This window comes from Nannospalax galili, unplaced genomic scaffold (genome assembly GCF_000622305.1).
Source record: "Nannospalax galili isolate Female #2095 unplaced genomic scaffold, S.galili_v1.0 scaffold657, whole genome shotgun sequence".
In the NCBI taxonomy this organism is placed as follows: Eukaryota; Metazoa; Chordata; class Mammalia; order Rodentia; family Spalacidae; genus Nannospalax; species Nannospalax galili.
The window spans coordinates 607,217-631,835 of record NW_008339927.1 but is presented as its reverse complement, the minus strand read 5'-3'; the positions used below and the strand labels follow the sequence as shown (position 1 = coordinate 631,835).

Sequence of the window (24,619 nt, the reverse complement as noted above, 5' to 3'; positions counted from 1 at the left end):
ATATATTAAATCTTATGTGTATGAGTGTATTGCCTGCATGTAGGTAAGTGTACCCCTGTCATGCAATGCCCTTGGAGGACAGGCAAGGCCATCAGATCCCCTGGAACTGGAGTTAACAGACAGTTGTTAGCTGTCATGTGGGTGCTGGGATTCAAACTTGGGTCTTCTGCAAGAACAACCAGTGTTCTTAACCACTGAGCCAACTCTGCAGCCCATATTTGTGTGTTTTCACAGGGCATTATTATGCCCTGAAGCATTAGGATATTTGACCTTCACAGGGAGTGGTTTTCACCGGAAGGCAATGGGTATGGGTATCTCTGATTGCTACACTCTAGCCCTCCTGGTCCCAAGGCTGGAATTAGTTCACCTTGACTTTCAAACCATGCCTGTTCCATCCCTTGGGTCAGTGGTCTATTCATGGAGAAGACTGGAATTCATACTTTTAGTCTCTCAGAAAGCCAGGCTAGTTGAAGACCCAGTCTTTAATGTATGCTCACTTTTGAGAAAGGTCCCCTGCCTTCTTTCCGAGGTCCATTTCTACCACTGCCATGGTCTCTGGGCTCCGCTCCATAGACTGGAGCCTGTGTGGCTGCTCCCTGCCTCTTATCAGCTGTGCATCAGACTAAATTCTACTTTTGTAACTATTTTGGATGCTTGTGAGTGTGTGTGTGTGTGTGTGTGTGTGTGTACGTGTGTGTGGTGTGCACACAAGTGTGTGCAGAGGCGCATGCCCACAGGCCGGAGGAGGCCGCTGGTGTTCTGTTCTTTCCCTTACTCTCTACCTTATTCCCTCAAGATAGCGTCTCTCCTGGAACCTGGAGCTAGGCTTGCCATTGGTGAGCAGTGTTCCTCCTGTCTCCGTCCTCACAGTGCTGGGGTCACAGCCATGCGTGGACCACACCCAGTTTTGCACTTGGGTGCTGAGACCCAACTGAGGCCCTCATCCTTGTACGGCAATCACTCAGCCACGAGCCGCCTTCCCAGCTCCCATTCTTGGCCTCTTGATGCCCTACTCTAGGCATTTCTTGTGCTTCACAAAGCTCATGTCAGCCTCTGTGACCTTATTGTGCCGTCTCTGAGTGCAAATATCTCTGTTCCAAGACTTTCTCTCCTCCTGTCTTTAGTCCTTGTCCATCTGTTGGATCCCTCCTGCATTTTGCATACAAGATCACTGCTGTGCCCAGCCCAAATGATTTGGAATGACACCTCTCGGGACATGCAGCTGAGTGATCATACCATCTTCCCACCATGTAAAACTGTCTAGATCCAATCCACTTTCCAGCCCAGCTCTGATCTGTTCCCTTAGGCAAGTGCACCCTGTGACACAATGCAGACTTCACAGAGGCTAACAAAAGACACTATGATTTTTTTTTTTCACTGTGAAAACTCTGGACTTTTGTTACCACGTTTGTGTTTGAGGTCTTTCTTTGAGACAACTTCTTATAGATAAGGAACACTTTTGCATAAAGCCATTTTGAACCTCTGTGGAATGGATTCCATATAGACTTGTCTTTGTCAAATCAGGTTCAGTATTGAGCAGCATTGTCCCCAGTCTGCAGGGCAGTTGACATACAAGTGGAAGATTTTTGTGAACTACAAAACAATGCCCACTATTGTAACAAAGCTGCCTAGACTTGTGTAATCTCTGGGTTTCCGATTCCTCCCGCGGTCTAATTGATTGTTCATTGGGCTCACTCAGCCAAAAGTAGAGAGAAACTTTGTACAGACATCATTAGTTTTTCTCCATTTAGAGATTAATCATGAAGAGCTCTGGCTCTTTAATTCTGTAATTTGTATATTTAATGGGCTGCTGCAGAATCTATGACAGTAATTAGCATAGCCGGAAAACTCATTAATACGAACAGCATGATTAATGCAGCACGAACGCAAACATGACGGACGTTATTTGGGTTACGTAGTAAGAAGATTAAAGCTCAGATGTCCTGTTTGTTTTACCAGCGGTGAGTGTAATAGAGAGAAAAACATAAAATAAAAACAGCTTTCAAATTAGTCATTTAAGAAAGAAAAAAAGAGCAGACTTTAAATCAAAGGTGATTTTGTTTTCATTTAGTTGTAAAATTCTGGACATAAATCTATTCTTTATTTTCGTATTTATTTATTCACACATTTATTATGATTAGAGGTAAGTTCACATTCACCCTTTTAGTTTAACCTGCCTAACCTTTTAGCAACTGTAGCACAATACTGTTAGTCTTATATGGAAAACTCCTTCAGTTCGTGGCACTCTTTGACCAGTACATTGCATGGTCTTGTTTTGAAACTCATGCATATCATTGATGATGCCAGATGTGTAGAGAAAATTTTATCCTAATTATACTACAGTTATATCATATACCCACCTCTCAGTATATTCACCTCAAAGGTATTCATAAAACTTATATAACATTACTATCAAACTCATATATTTAGGCAAAACTATTCCCATACTAAATGTAAAGTAATGGAATAGTCAGTCATGCTTTAAAAGGTAGAGCTATCAAGTTTCACTTGCTCTTCTTCTTATGTTTATGAAGGCATATTAACCCACCCCTTATTTAATACAATGTGCTTTATATTTAAGGTCTCTCCAGCATCAAGGACGTAGCCTTCATTCTTGTAGTCAAATGTCAAACCATTTCTAATTTCTGAATCTAAATTTCGATCTCAAAAATGTGTAAGAGTGAAAAATGTGTCAGTAGTTTTAGGCTTCTGAAATTCTAGATCTACTTAAGAAAAGTGCTTTTGATTATTTTTTTCAATAAAACACATCAAGGGAATATAGACTAGATAGCTAGTTCTTGGATAAGCCCTGAGGAAGAAAAATAAGTATATCCTGGTGTTTGTACTTGGTAACAACCTTCTGGGGAGGAGAAGCTCCTTCTAAGCTAAGGATTTCAGTAGACAGAGCCAAGCTGTGCCTCATAAGGTGTCTCCCATTACTGTTACCAACAGAGGGCACTGTTAGTGGTCTGTGACTGGACCGCAGGACCAGTGGCTTTGCTAACGCCTCTCACAGATACCATTTGTAAAAGAAGTCTCAGTGAAGGAATTGAAAAGACATACTTGCTCAAATTTACTTAGCTAGCTGTCTTGTCAAAACTATTGTATAATTATTTCAAATCTTGTACACAGAATGTTTAACTTAAGGCAAATACCTCTCATTTTGTCATATGTGAATTTAAATGGTAGTGGAAATTTAAAGCAACATATTTAGAATTTGCATGCTTGGAAGAACTGGTCTTTGTAAACAATGTATATAATATTATAATAGACTAGCCAATTGATACTTTTAAAGCTAAACACTCTATCAAAATGTACCAGCTTTTAGCTTATTTTTTTAAGGAAGTACCTAGAATCACAGATTAAAATGCTTCATTGAGTAAAATCATTTGCTTCTAATGCTTTATTCCACTGCTATGGTTTTTAGTTTACTGGAGACCTATTTAATCAGACCATTACCGAATTGAATAAATGGCTACTTAGTGATTGCTGAACTATTTAGTGATGGAGTTTTGAGAGTTGCCGCTACAAATAGACTTTCTTTTGAGACTTCATACAAGAGCACCTTAGGAAGTGGAGTGGACAGAATCTATCTGTCACACTCTCTCAGTCTGTCCTTTCTGTGCAGCGATGAGGTTAGCAGCCTTCTGGAATGTAGCCGGGTCGCTGAAAGAGTGGCTGAATGCATGGCCTGGGTCGTGCAGTATTAAAGGGTAGCGTCCTAACTAGAGGAGTTTCCCAGCGCTTTGGGGGCAGGAGCAACAGACAAAAGCACTTGCTTCACAACCAAGAATGCCTGAGTGAGAAGCCCCAGGTTCCCTGCCTGTGACCCCAGTGCACTGGGGAGAGGAGACAGAAGGGTTGCTGGGGCTTGTTAGTTGCCAGCCTGTCTCTCGGTTCTGTGAGAGACCCCCTCTCTGGCCTCAGTGACATGTACAGACATGGGCGTATATGCACATATACATGTTCATATGTTACACACACACACACACACACCACCACCACCACCACCACCACCAAAAAAATAAAATAAAATAAATAAATCATAACAGGTGATTCCTGGTAAAGTCTGTGGATCAGAAAATCGTTTTGGTCTAGATAATGGATAAAGAAGAAGGCTGTTAACCGGAGGGAAAAGGAACAGACACCCTGTAGATTCTAAGGTCTTGGAGGGTCAGGAGTACTCGCCGCACCATCTCCATCAGCAGTGATGAGCATCAGGAGGAGACCCTGCTGTGTCTATTGCAACTCCACATGGAACTAGGGGTCTTTGTCAGGAAGGACTCTGTGCCCATGAGAAGCTGACCTGTGGAGGTGCTGATGCTTTTGCTAGCTCTTTCCCCATTAGCTCTGGAAGTGGGCACATATTCAAGGAATCTCTTAGAGACTTTGTGCCCTGTAATGGGTGAAAATTGTGCCCACTGAAGCCTTTTGCTGTTTGTACTAATATTGAGAGTCTGAAAACAAATGCAACCAGCAGTGCTTACAGAGGGCCAAATGGTTCTAAGGACTTGTCACAGTTATTTTTTTCTTTTCTTTTTTTTTTGGTCTTTTTGAGACAGGGTCTCCCTGTAGCCCCAGCTGGCCTAGAACTCACTGTGTAGACCAGGCTGACCTCGAACTCATAGAGATCTGCCTGCCTCTGCCTCCAGAGTGCTGGGACTAAAGGCATGTGCTACCATGCCGGTGAACTTATGCCGGGTGAACTTTTCCCATTTTAACTCATGTAATCAACATATTTGGGAGAGATTATTCACGAAAGACTCATGAAGAAGCTACTGTTGCATTGATAGAAGAAGAAAGGTACAAAAAGATCAAATGATTTGTCTCAAAACATGGATAATTAAATGTAGGAGTTTTTAAACAAAGGCAGTTTGGCTCTAGAATGCACACACACACACACACATAACCATGTATATGTGTTTATATTCCATTCTATGGGTGAAAAGTGTCATATGCATGTATATACCTGTGTAGTGTATGCATACCTCTGTGCATGTGTAGACAGAGGCCTACATTTTTAGACAGGTCTCTCATTGAACCTGGAGTTTCCTGTTTCAAGTAGATTCACTAGCCAGCAAGCTTCTAGATCCTTCTATCTTTTCTCACTCCTCCAGCTCTGGGGTTGCAGGCACATGCTACAGCTGGATTGTAGGTGGGTGCTGGGGCTCAGCACAGGTCTTCATGCTTGGGCAGTGAGCTCATCACTGACTGAGCTGTCTCTCTAGCCCTCTAGCATAGATATGTTAACCACTGAGACAAATATCATTTTTTTTTAATTTTTAAAATTTTCAACAAAAATGGTCCTAAAAACATAGTATAACCTCTCTAGGGATCAGGGAGCTAGCCATAGTTAGAAGTCTTTCAAACTGTAGGTTGGAGGCCAAGGCCAAGGTCTGGCAATGCATCCTATTTAGCAGTAAGAAGGTAAAGAGAGACAGCCTAAGATCCCCTGTAAGTACCTGCTAGGGACTGTCCATCACATCTTAATCATTTCCCAATTCTTTCTCCCAAAGTCACTAATGTATTTTAAGTAGTTTAACTGGAAGAAAATGCAACTTATATTAACTAAACCAATAGAAAAATCACGCATAGATTTTGTATGACAAAGGGAAACGTTTCTCTGACTTCAAGAGACAAATCTGGCTTTTTTCAAGTAACTACAATCACTTAATATGTCCCTGCCCTGGTGATGAAGGTTGAGGAACAATTGAAACACCCAGTTACATGCTTGCATTATAGTCATGCAGATCTGTTCCTTTGAGTCCTGTGTGTGCATGAGCTGAAGAAAGTGAAATTAAGCTGCTGAGGTGCATGTTAAGAGGATGCCTGATAAGGAGAGTGAGTGGACCATGATATGAACCGTCAAACAATTATGGGGCTTTGCGTCTTTCTAGTTTTCAGTTTATTGGAATTTTATTTTCCAAATATACCATTGAAATATGTATTGTAATATAGTCACATTTATGGCTTAGGTAGTGTCTGGTATTGAAGGAGATGGATCCCTTTCTCTAAAACGCTTTTTTCCCTCCTGAGGTTCCCTTCTAAATGCCTTCTTCAGCCTCCTTTCTCTAATTTTTAAATTTTTATTTACTTTTCATTCATGTGTGTGTGTGTGCGCGTGCGCGCGCACATGTGCTTGTTCACATGTGCACCACAGGCATGCCACGCCTGTGGATGCTGGAAGATGGCATCAGATCCCTTGGAACTAGAGGTATACGTGTTTGTGAGGTGTCCAGTGTCCAGTGTGGGTTCTCTGTAAGAGCAGCAAATTCCCTTAACCACTGAGCCATCTGCCCCAGCTTCTCCATTCTCCACTAAGATGGAGCGTGCATAATATACTATTCCAGCAGATGCAACAATGGATGTGTGGTCAAGTTGAACTATAGGAAGCCCTTTCACCTTCAAGGTCTTGTTCCTGTGTATGCTATTCTGTATCTGTGACAATAGTGAGACTTTAGCCAACTCCTCCCTTTTGCGTTCCTCTGCTCTAAAAGCCAGGATTTTTCCACATGCAAACGCATGCCACTGAAAAGCTTATCTTCAAAATGTAGGTCAGATTCAGAAGAAGACATTTCGAGTTAATTGTGAGCTGACCGGATATTGGAGCAAAAATAAGTGTGTACTATAACACGTCTGGGACTGTAGTCTGCTCCAAAGGAGTCAGAGACAAGTGTGATACTAGCTCAACTCCGTGAGCTTCAGTCACGTCTTTGTAGGGAGGGATTTGCTATAAAAACCCATAAGATGATCTCCTCGGTGTTGTTCAGGATGTTTGCATGCCTTTAGTGTTTTGGCTTGCCGTCAAACACTGAAATCATTCCATAGACCTGGCCGCTGCGCAGCTCTAGCAATGCTGCAAGTTGCTGAAATTTGATCATTTGTCTTCAGTGCTTATTTTGTAAAGTAAAGCACAAGGTGTATTTGTGTGTTGATGAACGATGTTCGCACTCCCACTTCTTTGATGTGAATCCTTATAAAGTGAATTCTCTGAAAGGTATGTCTAGGTCTATTTAAATTCCATTCATTTGTGCAGGTGGATATGTTCGCTCACAGATCTTTATTGAGTAAGAAAACAGAAAAAAAAGAACCGATACATTTTATAGATGTGTCAAAAAAGCTTTTTTTTTTTCAATTTTCTTAGAAACAAAGAACAAAACCATCTTATTTGTAGCTAAGCTAAAATGTTTCCTTTATCCTAAATTTTACCACTTCTTTGGATGGAATCACTTGTTAAATTATTAAGAAGGAAACAATAAAGCAGATTCTTCAGGAAACCACAGTGCATGGAGAATATTCTTTCCCTTGTTCTATAAATATAGCATGGATTTGGGACAGGTTATAATTCACAGTTCGATTGTAGTGTGCCAACATTAAATATCAACATTGTGATTTGAATATGAAATAACCTATATAGGTTCATGTGTTTGAGAACTGGGTCCCCAGCTGGTGGTGCTGTGTGGAAAGATTGTAGAACCTTAAGGAAGGAGGTGGGTGTCCTGGAGTTGTCCTTGAAAGTTTATAGCCCTGCCCTCTTGTTGTTGGCTCTCACTTCCAATCTGCCGCTGTCTGTGACCAGGCGCCTCACGCTCCCTCCACCATGCTTTTCCCACAGTGATGTGCTGCAGTCCTTCACGCTGAAAGCTGAAATGAACCTTTCCTCCCTAAGTTACCTCTTAGGTATTTGATCATTCCAGAGAGCAAAGTAACCCATCCAGCCATTCAGATCATATTTTATATTATTGCAATTTAAATCTCAGATACAGCTGTTTTCTAAAATGAGCTAAAGTTGAGTATATCATGTAATAGATGATTTTTATAGCTGTTAAGGTGCTGGACATTGTATATTTATAGTATCTATAAAAGAAGGAATGAAATTTTATAATTGATAGATGTAGGCAGAAGCATTCTGATTGCAAATCCTATCTTGAAATAATATACTTAAGTCTTGTGACATCTTGATTTTACATTAATGATTACATTGAAACCTTGGGGAAGTAATTTCAACACAGAGGGGCCGATTGATAAATATCTGTCTTCATATAGATAGTTCTCTGTTGACATATAATGCAGATATAGATAAGTATCTAAGTGTTAGTACATATAGACCCTTGTAAATAGAAAAGTAGCTACTTAGACAGCTAAAGATACCAATCACTATATGCATCTCTATACACATTTGCCTCAAACTCCACCCATGTGTTGACTTTCATAGTTATAGGTCAGGTTAAAGGCATTCTAAACCACCTGAGCTGATTTTATGGTAGTTGGTGCTGGTTTAGAACACTGGTCACTCTTGTAATAGTTCCTGCATTGGGAGCTGTCTCTCCTGAAACTCCCATTTATTTAAGGTTAAGTTCTGTTGCCTAAAAGGTTTCTTCTTCAAACATCCCTAACTGGTTCTTCTTTCACTCTTAGCCTTAAATTTCCTAAAACATCAAAATTCATTGTAGTAATGTTTTATTCTGCCTAAATTTCCCAGAATTGAAATTCAAGAATTATGCATTGAGACAAGAAGTACATATGGAAATATGTATATGGAAATATATGGAAAGTGGACTAGATGCATAGTTATGTAAGGCAGTTATAGTTGGCCAAGTGCTCAAAGTTCAGCCTGGTGGCTTAAAAATCAGGTCAGTTCTTCCCAAGTTGCCAACATTAAATGAGGCTTCTTATTTGTATTGTTAGTGCTATTTTATAGGCTAGAAGTAAGAGATAGGGTGGTTTAAACGTTGACAACTTTATCAAGCTCTTCCAGAAAATAAACATATATCTAAAAAGGAGAAAGACAAACACATATTCTAAATAACAAAATCACAATAAAATAGTAGTGGTAAAATAATAAAAATGTGGTAAAATAAGTGCACCAAAAGCAACTATTTTAATATGACTCAACAATAACCCATCTGAAATGATCTGATGTACAGTGGTGATATCATACATACTCTCTGGGATGATTTGATGTACAGCTTCTGTTTATGGAAAGAAAAGCTTACTGCAGTTGTTTTAATACTAACATAAAATGTAAATGAGTTGAGATAAAATTATAAAACCACACAACATTGAGGAAGAACAATTTGTCATATTTTAAAAATAGTTATGAAATAAAAATATTCTACAACGTGTAAAATGAAGCACAAGGTATTTTTCTATATTTAGAAATGAACAAAGATGTATCCATGGAGCAAAATATGAGACACAGAGGCTGGCTCATGGCAGTGTTTTAAAGTGCTAAAAATAGAGTTCCAATGATTAAACATTTATTTAGCAAATATTTTGAGGGATCTGTTTTGTGTCAGCCATTGTTCAAGGTGTTAAATTGCATAACTAAATAAAACAAAGTTCCCACCTCACTGATGCATTCTCTAGGAATTTTTTTAATAGCCAAGGAGAAATGGAAGCCTTCCTCTGCTTCACACTATGTGTCAAAATAAATCCCAGATGGAATGTAGTGTTAAGCAGCTGTAATCTGCATCAGACAATGAACTCAAAACCTTTGTATGGAAAGAGCACTTACAAGTTAACAATGTGAAAATAGGCAAAGCCCTATCCTAGTTCTCCCTTGATAACACCAGTCTCCTATAATCCCAGCTCTCTTGAGCTCCTTCTTTGCCTTTATCCACAGAGTTCCTTGGACACTTTAAATGGGGAAGTCATGGTGCAAGGGTTAGACAGGGAGAGAGAGGAGAGATAAAGGATGCCTAACTAGTGTAAAAAACCAGCAGAAATCATATTAGTCCAACAACCTAATGACAGATTACATGTACAGTATCTTTAAATGAGTCCATGTGTATAGCTAAAGGCTACGTAACAAGAGACGGTGCCTGATAAGAGAAACTTTCCTTTGAGTTTCTGGCCAGGGTGGTCCAAGAGACTTGCAAAATTACACAGGTTATTGCCTCAGCCCTTGATGCCCTCCCAGAACTTAAAGGTAAGACCCTATTGTGGAAGACAGAACATATATTGGGCGCAGGATTCAGAGAAATGGAGCTGGAACTGACGGAAGCCACTTCCCCTGAAGGTGAGCTCTCATAGTTTTGGAGCTCTGTATAGCACTTACTATACAAGCTGCTAAGGAAGATGGGCCAACACCAGCTTCGAAACAAATAACCACATCAATGACCTGCACAGCATATGACATTGGTGTAGTAGTGGCACTTTTATTTTGGGGGCAATCAGCAGCTACTTAATTGGACTAGACGCTCACTCAATGGGAGGAAACTCGTGTGTGGTACTGTAAACATAGCCAAATACACATGGCTGGAGAGGTCATGGATCAGAGAGCAAACCCTAAAACTGTCACATCCCTAGACTAATGTAACTTCTTACTATGCAAAACATGTATCCTTATATTTACAGACAAATATCCCAGTCACCGCTCATCAAAGAAGCTTCTTTTGCACCAGATGGAGACTGTTACAGAATATATAACTGGTCATACACGGACATTGTCTGTGAGTTGCCCAAGTCTAAGTGGCACATCTGCAACCTCTACATCTAAGGCTCATGGAACATACAACAAGGGGTAAAGGGGACACTAATGAATCTCTCAATTCCCATTAATGAAGCTCCCTCATGCAACAGAGGGCCAGGAACACAAAAGGTCACAAATGGCCAGAGCGTTGAGACTGAGTCTGCAGAATGCGGAATGCCCTTGGACAGACAGGGCGCCTATATTAAACCTCATCCACCCAGGGCTCAGGGACCATTGTGGAAGAGGGGGTGGAAAGATTTTTAAGAGCCAAGGAGGAGGTGAATGACTATATGGAAATCGAGTTCTATAAGCTCCTGGGACCCTGCTCATATGAACCTATAGCAGTGGTGTCAGCATGCACAGGACCCATGCAAACTCAAGCAGACCAAAACCCTGCCTAGAACTGGAGAAATGGACAACTGACCCCAATCTTAGCTGAAAAAATATTGGCAACTGATTACTGCTAGGTGAGAAAGAGCTGATCTTCCTAAAGTGAGAGACTCTAAAGACCCAGATAGGCTGACTAGACCTCAGTAGATGAACTTGCACTAAGGGACGTCTGGGGGCACTAACTTGACATAGGCCTTAGGACAAATAACAGAATGAATGAATTCCAGTGGTTGGGGGGGGACTATCAGAGGATGCCAGTGGGGATGAGTATATAAAGATGATTAAGATTGCTTGAAATGTTCTAAAAGAAATACACAAAAATTCAATAAAAAAATAAATACATAAAAAATAAAAAATGTTAATGCAGCTGGGTGTGGTGGTGCACGCCTGTAGTCCCAGCACTTGGAAGGCAGAGGCTGGCAGATCTCTATGAGTTCAAGGCCAGCCTGGTGTACATAGTGAGTTCCAGGACAGCTGGGGCTACAGGGAGACCCTGCTTCAACAAAAGACCCCCCCAAAAAATGTTACAGTATAGACATTAACAACTCCAACAGCAAAGCTATTTAGATCATTCCCCTCATCCTTCTTCGCTCCCTCTTTATAATAGACAAAATCGATCATTTAAAATACAAAATTGAACAATAAAATCAACCTAAATCTTAAAAAGAAAAAAAAGACTTTTCCTAGGGGAGTGAAAAGCTAGACCATGAGAAAAGTCCACATTCTGTATTTATTCTAGAAATGCAAATTCAAAACAAGTACAAGGGGCTGGAGAGATGAAATGGCTCAGTGGTTAAGAGCACTGGCTGCTCTTGTGGAAGACCCAGGTTTGAATCCCATCACCCACATGGCAGCTCGCAACCATCTGTAACTTCAGTTCCAGGGGAATTTGATGCTTTCTTTTGACTTCCATGGGCATTGCAAGACATGGGTGCATGATGCACTTACATACATGTGGGCAATACACTCATACACATAAATAATAATAATTGTAACAATAATAAAGCAGTACAAAATTCTCTTCTTTAATCCAGGGATGCTCCTTGGTCCCTCGCACTATTCCAACCACATTTCTTCTAGCCTGACAGCAGTTGCAAAGCTACTGTGAAGTATGAGAAAGAAGTCATTTCGAGTCCCTTCTCGCGAACTCAGAATTCGTTTTTGCTGCTGCGGAGGATCATGAGGCCCTGCAGATCAATGTCTCTGTGTGGAGGAAGCTGAGATCTAGTCTGTCCAGAAAATGAGAGCCACAGCAATACGAGAGCTATAGCAAAAAGATATTTCAAGAACTATGTGGGGTTATATTTTCTGTAGTTTTATTATCTTAGGTCTGTAAAGCATGATCAGGTCTTATGATATTAATGTTTATACTATCACAGGTTTTCATATAGGAGGAAGACATACTGCTTTTTCAAGTTGAGGGGTAAATGAAGTTCCACATACTTCCTGCAAGTTAAAACTTCATTCATAGTTCTGTTCCACTCTATACTTGCAATATGATTTCTAGAATCCTGATCTAGTATTTCCTGAATTGAATAATTGTAAGTAATTGAAAAACTATTTCAGAATTTACGAAATCACATATCTTTAGGTATGTAGGACAATAAATACTTTGTATTCTAATAAAGAGAGCTGTGTGGAAATCAGCTCAAGGCCATTCATAAGAGTAGAGACTAGATTCAGTTGTTAGATTGTCAAGGACCGTCAATGGAGATTTTGTTATCCATGTATTTATGTCTGGTTAGCCATAAATATTTTATGAATGGGGACATTTCTAGCACCACCTAATGGCAATGAAGTACAAAGAAATAGTGTTTTCTAATTTACAAGCTAATTTGCATAATACAAACTAAGCTATAGGCAGACGAGCTTCTCTAGGAAACTGAGATTTTTACATTCCCTGACACACCAAATAGGTGGCCGAAATGTTAATCAGAGCTGGCAGACCGAGTGGGAAGTTAGCAGGAGGCTTGACGACGACGAGGCCTAGGGCTCCCCACTGTCTTCGTGTGTACAGGAAAAAGAAAAAAAATGTATGCAAAAGAGAGACTACATTACTGTAAAGATTTTCTCTGTGTGTGTGTGCACGCACGCACATAGGTGCTCATGTGGGTGTGTGCATGTGTGCAAGTATAAACCAGAGGTCCCAGAGATTCTGTTCAGAAGACATTCTTAATTGCTCTTCAACTTGTTATATATATACATATGTATATAGAATATGACATAAATAAATATAAATACATTGAAACAAATATTTAGGTAGGTAGGTAGGTAGGTAGGTAGGTAGGTAGGTAGGTAGGTAGGTGGCTGAGAGAAGGCTTCACTGTGTCTCTGTGTCGCCCTGGCTAACCTGGAACACTGTAGAATGAGCAGGCCTTGAACTCAGTGGTCTGCCTGTCTCTACCTCACCAGTGACGGGAGTAAAGCTGTGTGCCATCAAATCCAGCTCTCCAACTTACTTTTTTAAGACAGTATCTTTCATTGAACCTGCAGCTCATCCATCCAGCTAGGTTGGCTGACCAATGAGCTTCACGGATCCACCTGTCTCCCACTCCCCAGTGCTGAGGGTACAGATGTATGCCTCCGTATGAGAATTTTACGTGGCTGCTGGAGATTTGAACTCAGGTCCACATGCTTGCACTTTGTACTAACGGCACTTAATGAATGAGCCATCTCACCAGCCCCTTTACAGTTTTCTTCTTAACTTTAGGAACAAGTTCACTGAGGCCTTATCTTCTGCAGCCTGTTCAGTTTCCTGACAAAAAAGACATGGCTGCTACGTTGGCACATTTAATTACACTGTTTTGAAGCAAGTGCTTATATACATATTTGAAAAGTTTAGTCCATTAGTCTAATAAAGCATATTTTAACTCTGATTACTGTTTTTCCCTTTAAAAATTTATTTTTATCTTATATGTACATGTACGAGTGTTATGCCTACATTTGTATAAGTATACCCATGTTGTTCAATACCCAAGGAGGACAGAAGAGGGTATTGTAGCCCCTGGAACTGGATTTACAGATGGTTGTTACCTGCCATGTGGGCGCTGGGATTTGAACCCAGGTCTTCTGCAAGAGCAGCCAGTGCTTTTAACTGCTGAGCCATTTCTCCAGTCCTTAACTCTGATTACTGTTTTAATAAGCCATGTCTTTCTGATACAGGATTGGGATTTTCTGATGAATGTGTGTCACACTTCATGCTATGGTTCTGATGTATAACTCTAGTCTCTAGCTCTTCCTCCTCATGCATGAGCTTCCCAGCAGAATTTGGAGTGTGGTATCTGTCACATCCCTACCATAAGACCAACAGAGTTTGTTTATACACTTGAATGCAGTTTGTGCTGGAACTGATTCTGTTTTTTTGTTCTTTCACTGTTCTCAAAGCTTTGGCTTGAATTTCCCCTGTGATATGAATACTGGGCCCCAGGCATCTGTAGAAACAGACAGCAGTAAAAGTCATCAAACGGAGAGTCGAGGGGTGATATTAGGAATGTGTCTTCTTCTTGAGTAATTACTTTATTTCTACAAACACTTCTGCACATCTGTCCCTTCATGTTCTAGACTGTTTTAATTGGTTGGCAGTACGCTAAAGAGAATTTGTCCTCCACAGCCTTGTCCAACTCTCAGTGTCTCTGTGAAGTTTCCCTGTGTCTGCTCTCCTTTAAAGATAATTACCGCCCCTTGTTTAGCTTTTGTTCTGATTTTGTTGCTGTTGTTTTGCTGTTATACCTATGAATTCCACCTCCCTCCTTTGCTGGTTCTTTACAGCATTTTGTCTTCGGTTGAATTGTCTGTCCTTACATTTCAGTACAAGTTCTGGTGAGTGAAAATAAGGTCTCTGTAGTTCTTTATTTTAGGGAAAAATAGTATATATTGTTAAAATAGAAGAAAGTTAATGCATTAAATTATGTTCAGATTATTAATCTGTTGTTTCACTTGATCAATTTTATATTTTAATCTGGTTTTTTATTCTTGCAAAAAGGTGACTAATATGTATTGCTGATTTTTTTACCTTATAAAATTTGATTAACTTGTCAAAAGTCTTAGATCAACATTTATTTATAAAGGATAGAAGTAAAGCATTGATTAGACAGATGGCTCAGAGGTTAAGAGCACTGGCCACTCTTGCAGAAGACCCAGGTTCAGTCCCCAGCACCCACATGGTGGCTAATAACTGTCCTTAACTCCAGTACCAGGATATCCAGTGCCCCCTTCTGGCTTCCATGGACATTGCACACACATGGTGCACTTACATACATGCAGGCAAAACACTCATACACATTAAATAAAAATAAATAAGTTTTAAAAAATGCTAAGTATTGGTCATTGAAGGCTAAGAAATCTATGTATGACTTTTAAAGGGCATCCTAAAATTTTGAATAATTCTTGTGAGGAATACATTGTTATCTCTATAAACATTCATTAAAAATAGATGTACTTAAGCAAGAGATGGTCAAGATTTTTCCCCCATGTAGAAATCTTTAAAACAATCAGATAAGTAACCAATAAAAGAATAAGCATGACACAAACCTTTTGAAAATATTAAATGTACATTTAAAAGAGTTACATTCAAGATGTCTGCTACTTGCACTATTTTAGATGTCCTGTGTGTGCATAAGAAACAGGAGCTTAAGAATGTGGCTGCAAATTAATAAGATAATCATTATTTCTTACTAATATTTTCTCCAAATGTCCAAGATAATCCATCAAACCTAAGGAAAAAAATCTACAGGAAAAAATATATACAAGTTCTTACATATATTCACAAAATCACTCATTTCATCTCCAAAGGCCCTTGCTCTTATCTAGGGATCAGGTGATGCCTCTTGACCTTGAAAATGCAGCCCATCACTACAGGCATGCCCCTGAGGCTCCTGAACAAGAGCTCAGATTCAGATGTGGAAGCCGCCACAGCTCTCTGATCTCTGAAGCAGAGTTCTTCCTAAAATTCACTTCCTCGTGGTCTTTTGGATTGCTGCTTCCTAATTAACCACATATAAAAAATATTCATTTAGTCGGGTTTTCTTTCTGTTACCTTGCAAATAGATGTCTTAGCCACTTTTGTACGTCTAAGTTATAAATATACATGAGGAATTGTTTCATATTTTTCCTTGTATATTTTTCTAAGGTTCCATAATTTCAATGCTTTATCTTGGGTTTTTCAAAAAATATCAGTTAGAAATAATCTTATTAATGTTGGTTCAAAATCTTAAGTTTCTACTTTTTAGGCATAGATCAAAAAGTCAAAGAAACTTGCTCAGTCCCTCTTTATTCTTGAATTTTGCCCAGAAAGTATTGTTGGAACAAGGGCTGGACATGGACTTCTCTGAATTTCTGCAGTGATTGGATTCCAGAATTATGAGTAAATTTAATGAAAATATGAATTAAAATATTTATTATCTTAATCTAATCTCCTGACAGCACTAACATGAATCCTGGGTAGCAATGTTATCCCAGGTTGTTAGAGGGTGGGCTGGCCACAGGTGCAGTCAATCTAGTGAAAGACCAGTTTGAGTTCTCCCACTCAATAAAGGCAAGCTCACCTGTGTCCAAGTGACTGTAATTAGCACATATAAGAACCTACTATTATCAATATTTCACAGAACTTAGAGGTAGGCTGGATGTCATAGGTAGAAAGATAGAATATTTTGGAGGGAAAATACAATAACTCTAACAAGTAATTATAATGAAACTTCTCAAAAAGTATGTGTTCAATAAAAAACCCAATTTGGATTGGCTTAATAGTGACTAAAGATTAATAAACGTGAACTTATATCATAATGAAGTAACTAAAACCAAGCTAAAAATAAAGACAAAAATAGAAAACAAAATAAACGATGAACCAACAGCCTGTGGTATACTATCAGAAGATCCGTCATGAGGACAAGCTGAGTTGCAGGGAGACGGGAAAGGGAGATCAGAAAAGAATCACTGTTGATGTCTTCAAATCTGATGATGAACAATATCTTGAAGATCCAGAAGGCTCAAAGAATGCCAAGCAGAATAAATATTTAGAATCACATCCTGGAATCTCATAGTCACATTATTGAAAATAAAAGATTAAAGAAAACTAGCTTAAATCAGCTAGAGTAAAGCAGACAGTATTTGAAGAGTAAGGACATAAGTTATGCTGACATTTCATCAGAAGTATAGAAGGTCAGAAATAACAGACTATTCTTCTAAGATTAAAAAAGGAAGCAAAAAAAACCACTTGGTTTATATTCAGTGAAAATATTATTTGTAAATTAAGTTGGAGGAAATTTTCGGTTTTAAAACTTTGTTACTACATCGTGAACACTGGCAGGACAAGGCATGTATAAACATTATTTCAGAATGAAGAAAAAGGTATAAACTGAAATCTGAGGGAAGAATAAAGAAAATGAAAACAAAAAAATTAGTGAGGAAAATGGAACTGGGTAGACAGAGGAGTCAGTTAAGCACATATAAATAGTAACTATGGCTGTATCACATAAATAGTACCTATAGCTGTATCACATATATAAATAGTAACTATAGCTGTATCACATATATAAATAGTAACTATAGCTATATCACATATATAAATAGTACCTATAGCTGTATCACATATATAAATAGTAACTATAGCTGTATCACGTATATAAATAGTAACTATAGCTGTATCACACGGCAGCACGAAGAGTCATGTGTATCAAAAAGAGTTCAAATGCTTGGTGTATACTAAATGTAAATATGCTGCTATGAATATAAAATCATGTAATACTAATTTGTGGGATATTTGTTAGGAATGTATATGGTGGTTGTGAGATCAGCTACTTTAAAAAGTGTGGTTCTAGAGATAAGAAAGAAATTAAACCAGAGTATTAAAATAACTTTAATAATCGAGAACAAGGCAGACCAGGTACAAAGACCAAACGAAAGGAAGCAGAGCTAACGAAAGAAAGAAAATGTGTAAAACCTGCCAAGCCTGAGTTCAAACCACGCCGGTAAATATAAAGACACTACGCAGCCGTGGAAAGGCAGAGCTCTCTGACCGGCTGAAAGGGGAGGACTCCGCTATGCTTTGTTCCAGCTCCGGGTGTCGCTGCTTCAAGTTTTAGCCTGTGCTGAGCATGAAACGTGCTTTGTGGTACTTGTAACTTGCAGTTTCCTGATTACTGGTGGGTCTAAATGTTTTTCTTGTGAGCCTTAGTTTTGCATAGAACACTTTATTGTGGGTTTTTGTTGTTGTTTTAATCAATTGTCTATTTTGAGGTTTTGCTCACCTTTTCTTAGGAAGCTGCTAAGTCTCTTTTTCAGGTATTAAGGAGTTGGAGGGTGTTTTGTTTTGTTTTTTAATGTGTATGAGTGTATTGCCTCCGTGTATATGAGTGCACCCGTGTCGTGCGATGCCCACAGAGGTAGGAAGAGGGCTTCAGATTCCCCTGGAACTGGAGTTAAGGATGGTTCGTAGTGGTCACGTGGGTGCTGTGAATCGAACCTCAGTCCTCTGCAAAAGCAGTCAAGTGTTCTAACTGCTGAGCCATCTCTCCAACCCCTTAAAGAATTTTTAATTCTTCCAATACTAGGGACTTGGATTATGCATGGTTTAATATGCACTCCTTGAACATTTTTTTTAATTTTTGTTTTAGAGGAAATGTGGAAAGATTTACATTAGATTATTTTATCCTGTGGGAGGCCGGATAATCCAGACCCAAATTTAAAGTGCTGAAGTGTTGACTGTGCAGAAGAAATTACTGGAAACTATACTGTTTTGTGAGTGAAATGCTTTCCAACTAATCTAAATTGCAGGAAAAAAGTGAAGAAATATATTTTAAAACTTTGAATGTTTATGCATTTATTTGTTTGGCAAATGAACAGTGAAAAATCTGTCTGAAAGAGACACACCCAAACAGGGAACAGTGGTTGAAGCAACTACATAGAAAAAAGGTCTGTGTAGGAAACCCGTAAGCCCTTACTGAGTGCCACTGTGAAACGGGAGGAAGTGGTCCAGGCTTACATGGTAGGGGAGATGTGGGGGTTAAATGAAAGATGAAGGCTTAGCTGCTGACAAGGAAAACCGTGTGGCAAGAAGGAAAAGCTGGTCGTAACTGTAACCAGAGCAGCCAAACGGGCATCCCAGAGATGAGTCCGAGCAAACGTCTGCGAAGAATGAGACAGCAAACTGTGCAGGGCGCTAAGAAAGAGATCCAGACAAAGGCCGTGAGCCAGGTGGAATGGAGAGAGGGCGGGAAACGTGAAAGGACTTGAGAGCACAGCAGAGGCTGGAGGAGCAGAACATGGTACAGTGCGTGGAAACGTTGCTGTTTGCTTGAAATGAGACAAGAGGTGCTTAGCTCAGACCAGGAAGAGGCAGAATTGGGGCCAGAATCATCTTCTGATGGGATCACTTTGGCTGTTATGTTGAGAGAGAGAAGGGAGAAGAGAGAAGAGAGAAGAGAGAAGGGAGATCAGATGTTTGGAGAGGTATGTTACCAAGATCTAGGACAGATAACAGTGCTTCACAATCTGAGACTCACAATATATGATGAGTTCTTATACGTAATGCAGAAATGACCAAAGAGAGATTTTTGACACTAGGCAAAGAAGTATAAGTCCAAGAAAACTGAAAACACATAATGTATATGAAATTTCTACTATCACCAGTAATATAAAAATAGAACAAAATCAACATTGAATTGTCGTGTTTTCAGATGTCCATTATTGATGAGAGTGTGATGGAAAGCAGACATTCACATGAGAAAGCATAAATGTAGACTTTAAATTTATGCATCTATTCTTCATTTACTTTGCTTTAAATTTGCTGTTGCTGTACAGCACACAGAACAGTTGGGGAAATCATCAGAGTATAGATTGTCTTCACAAACCACCAGCTCTTGAAATCCAGTACCCAGACCTCCACATAGAACCCTGCCGAGCGTCCAGACGCTCAGCTCCATGTCCTCAGGAAACCTCAGAAATCTGAATAGCCTGCCTTCATGACTTAGTACTGCTTTTTGCTGGTTCTGAAAATCTAGCTATATAAATGACCCTCACAGTGGATCATACTTTGTGCCTTTAGTACAGTATCAAGTATGTGAGGCTCATACATGAAAGTGAGTGTAGCAATAGCAAAGTTATCTTTTCTATAGTTTGTGGGTATTTATGTGTTCTGATTGACAGCTGAATAGGAAGGAGTCCTATAAACACACCTCTACATCATCTGTACCGATGTATTCCAATGGGGGTTATATATCTTGGAGTCAAATGGTTGAATCAAAAAGCATGCATATGTGCCAGGCATGGTAATATAGGCCTACAATCCCAGCATCATTTACAAAGCAGAGATGGGAAAATTGCAAAATTAAGTCCAGTCTTCCCTATATGACAAGATTCTGCTTAAATGTTATGTGTCAGCTAGGCACACTGGCGCACACCTTAAATCCCAGCACTCAGGAGGAAGAGGCAGGCAGAACTCTGTGAGTTCAAGGACAGCCTAGTCTATTTAGAGAGCTCCAGGCTAGCCAAGATTACACATTGAGACCATGTCTTTACAAGAAAAAAAAAAGTTTTATAAACAAGCAACTTAATGAATACCACCCGATTGTTGTTCAGAGTTGGAATTTATGTTCTATTGACTTGTTTATGAAAATTGTATGTGTGTAGTCCCACACATATGGTGTTTTAGATTTCCCCTTATTTCTTCTGATTAATATAATACATGGTAACGTGTGTGTGTGTGTGTGTGTGTGTGTGTGTGTGTGTGAACATGCTTGTCCTGGCAACCTAGAATACTGGCTACATAAATTATGGTTCCCTAAACATTTCCTGCATGAGTGTGTAAGTACAGATGTGAAGGAACTACTGATTTATTTCTCTAAACTTTGAATATAAATATTGAAATTTAGAGTATTTCTTCTCTGTCTTGGTTTATAAGATGCCTTAAATTACATTTTTTTGGTCTTTTTTAAGACAGGGTCTCCCTGTAGTCCCAGCTGTCCTGGAACTCACTATGTAGACCAGGCTGGCCTTGAACTCACAGAGATCCACCCGCCTCTGCCTCCGGAGTGCTGGGGTTAAAGGCGTGCGCCTTATATGTACATTTTAGCAAGTGAGAAATGCATGTTTTCCATTTCTCTGTGTGTCTTAGTGCTGTAGCTTCCCATAAACATTTAAATTAAAGTTTTGGGGCAGTTGCTTGGGGGTGGTCCGCAAGTCTCCTTCCTCTTGGGCCCAAGATGGAAACACATTTGTGAGGCAGAAGGGAAGTCAGGGAGGGGAACTTCAGCCAGCAGCCGAATTCAAACCCTCTGCCCTCACAGGGGACTACATACCAACTTTTATTCCTTTGGCCAATGCTAGTCACGTGGTTGAGGCTAAGTTTGTGCATGGGGAGATATAAATATGTGACTTCCTTATAGGAAAGGAGGGTGTTAATTATTTTGAATAATTATGCATTTAACCATCCTGCCTCATTGTAAATTCAATAAGATTTTCTTTATTTTACACATTCATCAAATGATTATTATGTTTATATTTAAATATATTCATTTGCCAATTTAGTTCATTTAAATAATTGATTATACGATGTAAGCATTTGACTCAAATGCTGGGATTTATCTGTATAGTAATAGTTAACTCGTTTTCAAGAACACACTTCAGTGGATTTGTGCACCTTCAGTTTCCTTCTAATGCCAAGGAGAATGAGAATCAGTTTTTATCTATCTTCACAACACAAAGAGAGATGTCAAGATTGGATTATTTGAAAAATTTGAAAGAAGTCCAGCTGACAGTGTCAGGCCCGGATGCCTTTCCTGCACTGAACTTTCTCCTTTTAAAAAAGAAGTATTTACTATGGAGACGGGGGAAGAGCTCTATGTGTATGCTGTGTAGGTGGGATGCCAAGTGGACTGGAGATGGGGCTCAAGGGCATATGAGAAGGTAGCTTTATGATCTGCAAGTCACCCTTGCTCCCTGAGCTGGAAAGTTCTGTGAGATAAAAGTACTAAATGGTTGGTAGGTAGACTGAAGGCCAGTGGAGACCTGCAGTTCTGATGATAACAAGACATTGTTTTATAAGATACTGTTCCAATCAGTTCTAACAGACTAGTTCGTGGCAGGTCTTTTTTGTCTTAGCATCTATTAATGGACTGATTGGCTTCATAAGTATATAAACAAGGGTCTTTGTGTTTCTTTCACAACACCCCATTTATTTTTAGGACTCTGATAATATTTTCACATTGATACTCTTTAGTATCCAGTTTGGAAGTTGACAATATGTCTTTGCAGGTTGATGAGGTCACACACACTCAAACTGTATCATACATTGATTAACAGGTGTGCGGTATGGGTTTTCAAGTGCTGGTTAACATTTAAAATGGGTTCAAAAATATTTAAACCCAAATGGCTAGGACCACTTGCACTTGCATCACATTGCTGTGTATAATTTCCAGACTATATCATAAATAATAATGAGAGTAAATGTATGTTTATCAGGAAGAATCAATACAACCCAAAGTGCTGACGTACTGATACCACTACCACTTGCCTTCCAGGCATCAAGGCCAACTTCCAAACAAGAGTGCCTGAAGGTCTGATCATCTTTGCATCATCCCTTGGCAGCCAGGAACAATATTTTGCACTCCAGTTGAAGAATGGCCATCTGTATTTTCTTTTTGATCCTCAGGTAAATTGTTAACCGTGACAGGTGACATTTCTGAGAATTCAATAGATGTTCAGTATCAAGGTAACTGCCTAGGCTGTCTTGATGAAACCTCACCTTAAACTTACAGGTATAAAATAGATGTGCTTTTATTTCTATATCGAATTTACTAACAAGGAAATGAAAGTTACAAAAAGGGTGTGATTCTCTACAGCCAAAATAGCAGAACCAACTTCCAAACAGCTGGTAAGCTACCTTATAATAAAGATTAAAAATGTGTAGGTGGGGGCGGAGGTGGGCATCTGTAATCCCAACACTTAGAGGCTGAGGCAGAAGACTTGCTATATGTTCAAGGTCAGCCTGGGCTACAGTGTGAGTCCCAGGCTAAACTGGAACTGGGCTATAAAGTGAGACCCTGTCACAAAATAAATAAACAAAATGTTTAAGTAAATTTGAACAGACTTACTTTATGGCATTGTGTTCTTTCTCGCCCCCTCCCTCCACTCTATTTCACCAGCAAATGTTTAAGCAACTCTCAAGTACAATGGAACTGCATGTTTCATATTCTAATAGTTTAAAAGTTAAATATGACTGTGGCCCTGGGAAGCAGTCTAGAAAATACATAGTAAAACAACTGACTTTCCTTGAATATTATGAAAACGAATTTTGAGACGCTCTCATGGGAACAGAAAATGAAAGATTTTTTTTTTTTTTTCCCGGAGTTGTCAGTCTTTGAAACACAATATTTGAGATTGTTGAATGGTTTTGTTGGGGAGATGTGAACAGATGTCTATTCACACAAATGATAGATCACAGAAGTGATTCTACCCAAGTTGGTAAACCCATGGGGTTATCGGGGTTACCTAAAGGAGCGTGGGTGACTCTGGGCAAGCAACACCCCACCCCCCACCAGGGTAGGCCATGATTTGCAAAAGCCACATCTATAGAGCTCCCTGGACAACTTACAGGCAGCTCCATGGAAGAGTCTCCTTTCCCCATCGGTTGTGTTCTCCTATGTCCTTGGGGAAGGGCCTTTTAATCTGGCAACTTTCTGAGCTTCCTGAGTCCTGTGGTTTCCAGAACTTGCTCTACTTGTACGAGCTTCTGCAGTCTCAGGAGACTCTCACCAGGAGTGAAAGATGACGCAAAACCATGGTGAAAAGTCAGAAGCCAGGCATCATGGCACAAACCTGCAATCCCAGCACTTGGAGGCAGGCTGAGGTAGCAAGATTGCAAGTTCAAGGTCAGCCTGGGCCACATAGTAAATTTAAGGCTTGTCTGTGCTAGATGATGGGACCCTGTTTCAAATAAACAAAGAAAAAAAGGGGGGAAATGAGAGAGAGAGAGAGAGAGAGAGAGAGAGAGAGGAGAGAGAGGAGAGAGATCAGAAGAAGCATGTGATGTAGTGTCTGTGTGTGAGGGCCTGTGCTTGAGGTGGGGAAGGGCAGGAGATCTGCGTCCAGGCTGAGTCCAGTATCAGTGCTGGGTGCTGGTAAAACCATGGAGTGTTCCATGCACTGAGATGAATCTGCTGTGGCCAGAAAGCAGAGTAAAGGGAAACCTGTGTGTTGAAAAGTAGCATAAAGATCCAGTCTCTTAAGGACCTGTCAGCAAACTAAGGATTGGAATTTCCCTAAGGGCCATGAGAAACCATTGGACAAGTTGTTTTCTCTTGAATTAGACAAATGTTAGTGACAGTTTAATATTAGGCAGTGTATATAACCTCAGAGTGATTTAGGAAGGAGTCTGGGAAAAAGTCTTTACTTTCCATTTTCCTGGGTCTTAGATGTAAAACCCTAGAGCAAAGGAAAAAACGGTGCTTCCTAAATAAACATTTTCTATGACATTGGAAAAACTGGTGGAGTGCTTTCCCTCTGTGTCCAAGATGCATCTAGGATCCTGGACTAGGAGCTGTGGTGAGTGTCTCAGCCCCATGCAGCCTGTGGCAGAGTCATTGGAGGGAGAGCAGGACCTGTGGAATCACACAGGCTGAGCCCTTCAAGCTGGAAGTCATGAGGACGGTGGCAGAAAGGAATTCTCCTGGTATTTTCAAAGTGGCCTGATAGCTTCAGGGCTGAGATGTTAGATGACCTCAGTGCTAAAGACTTCTGTGGGTACTCACCCCCCCACCCACC

The 24,619-nt window shown here is 39.8% G+C and overlaps 1 protein-coding gene across 1 annotated transcript in view; it reads left to right on the top strand.

Moving 5' to 3' along the window:
- Positions 1–24,619, top strand: part of Ush2a (usherin) — an 828,188-nt gene that overhangs the window by 294,611 nt on the left and 508,958 nt on the right. Inside the window, 1 exon segment of the mRNA XM_008834819.2 lies at positions 22,378–22,508. Within this exon segment, the coding sequence (XP_008833041.1) occupies positions 22,378–22,508 (131 nt within the window).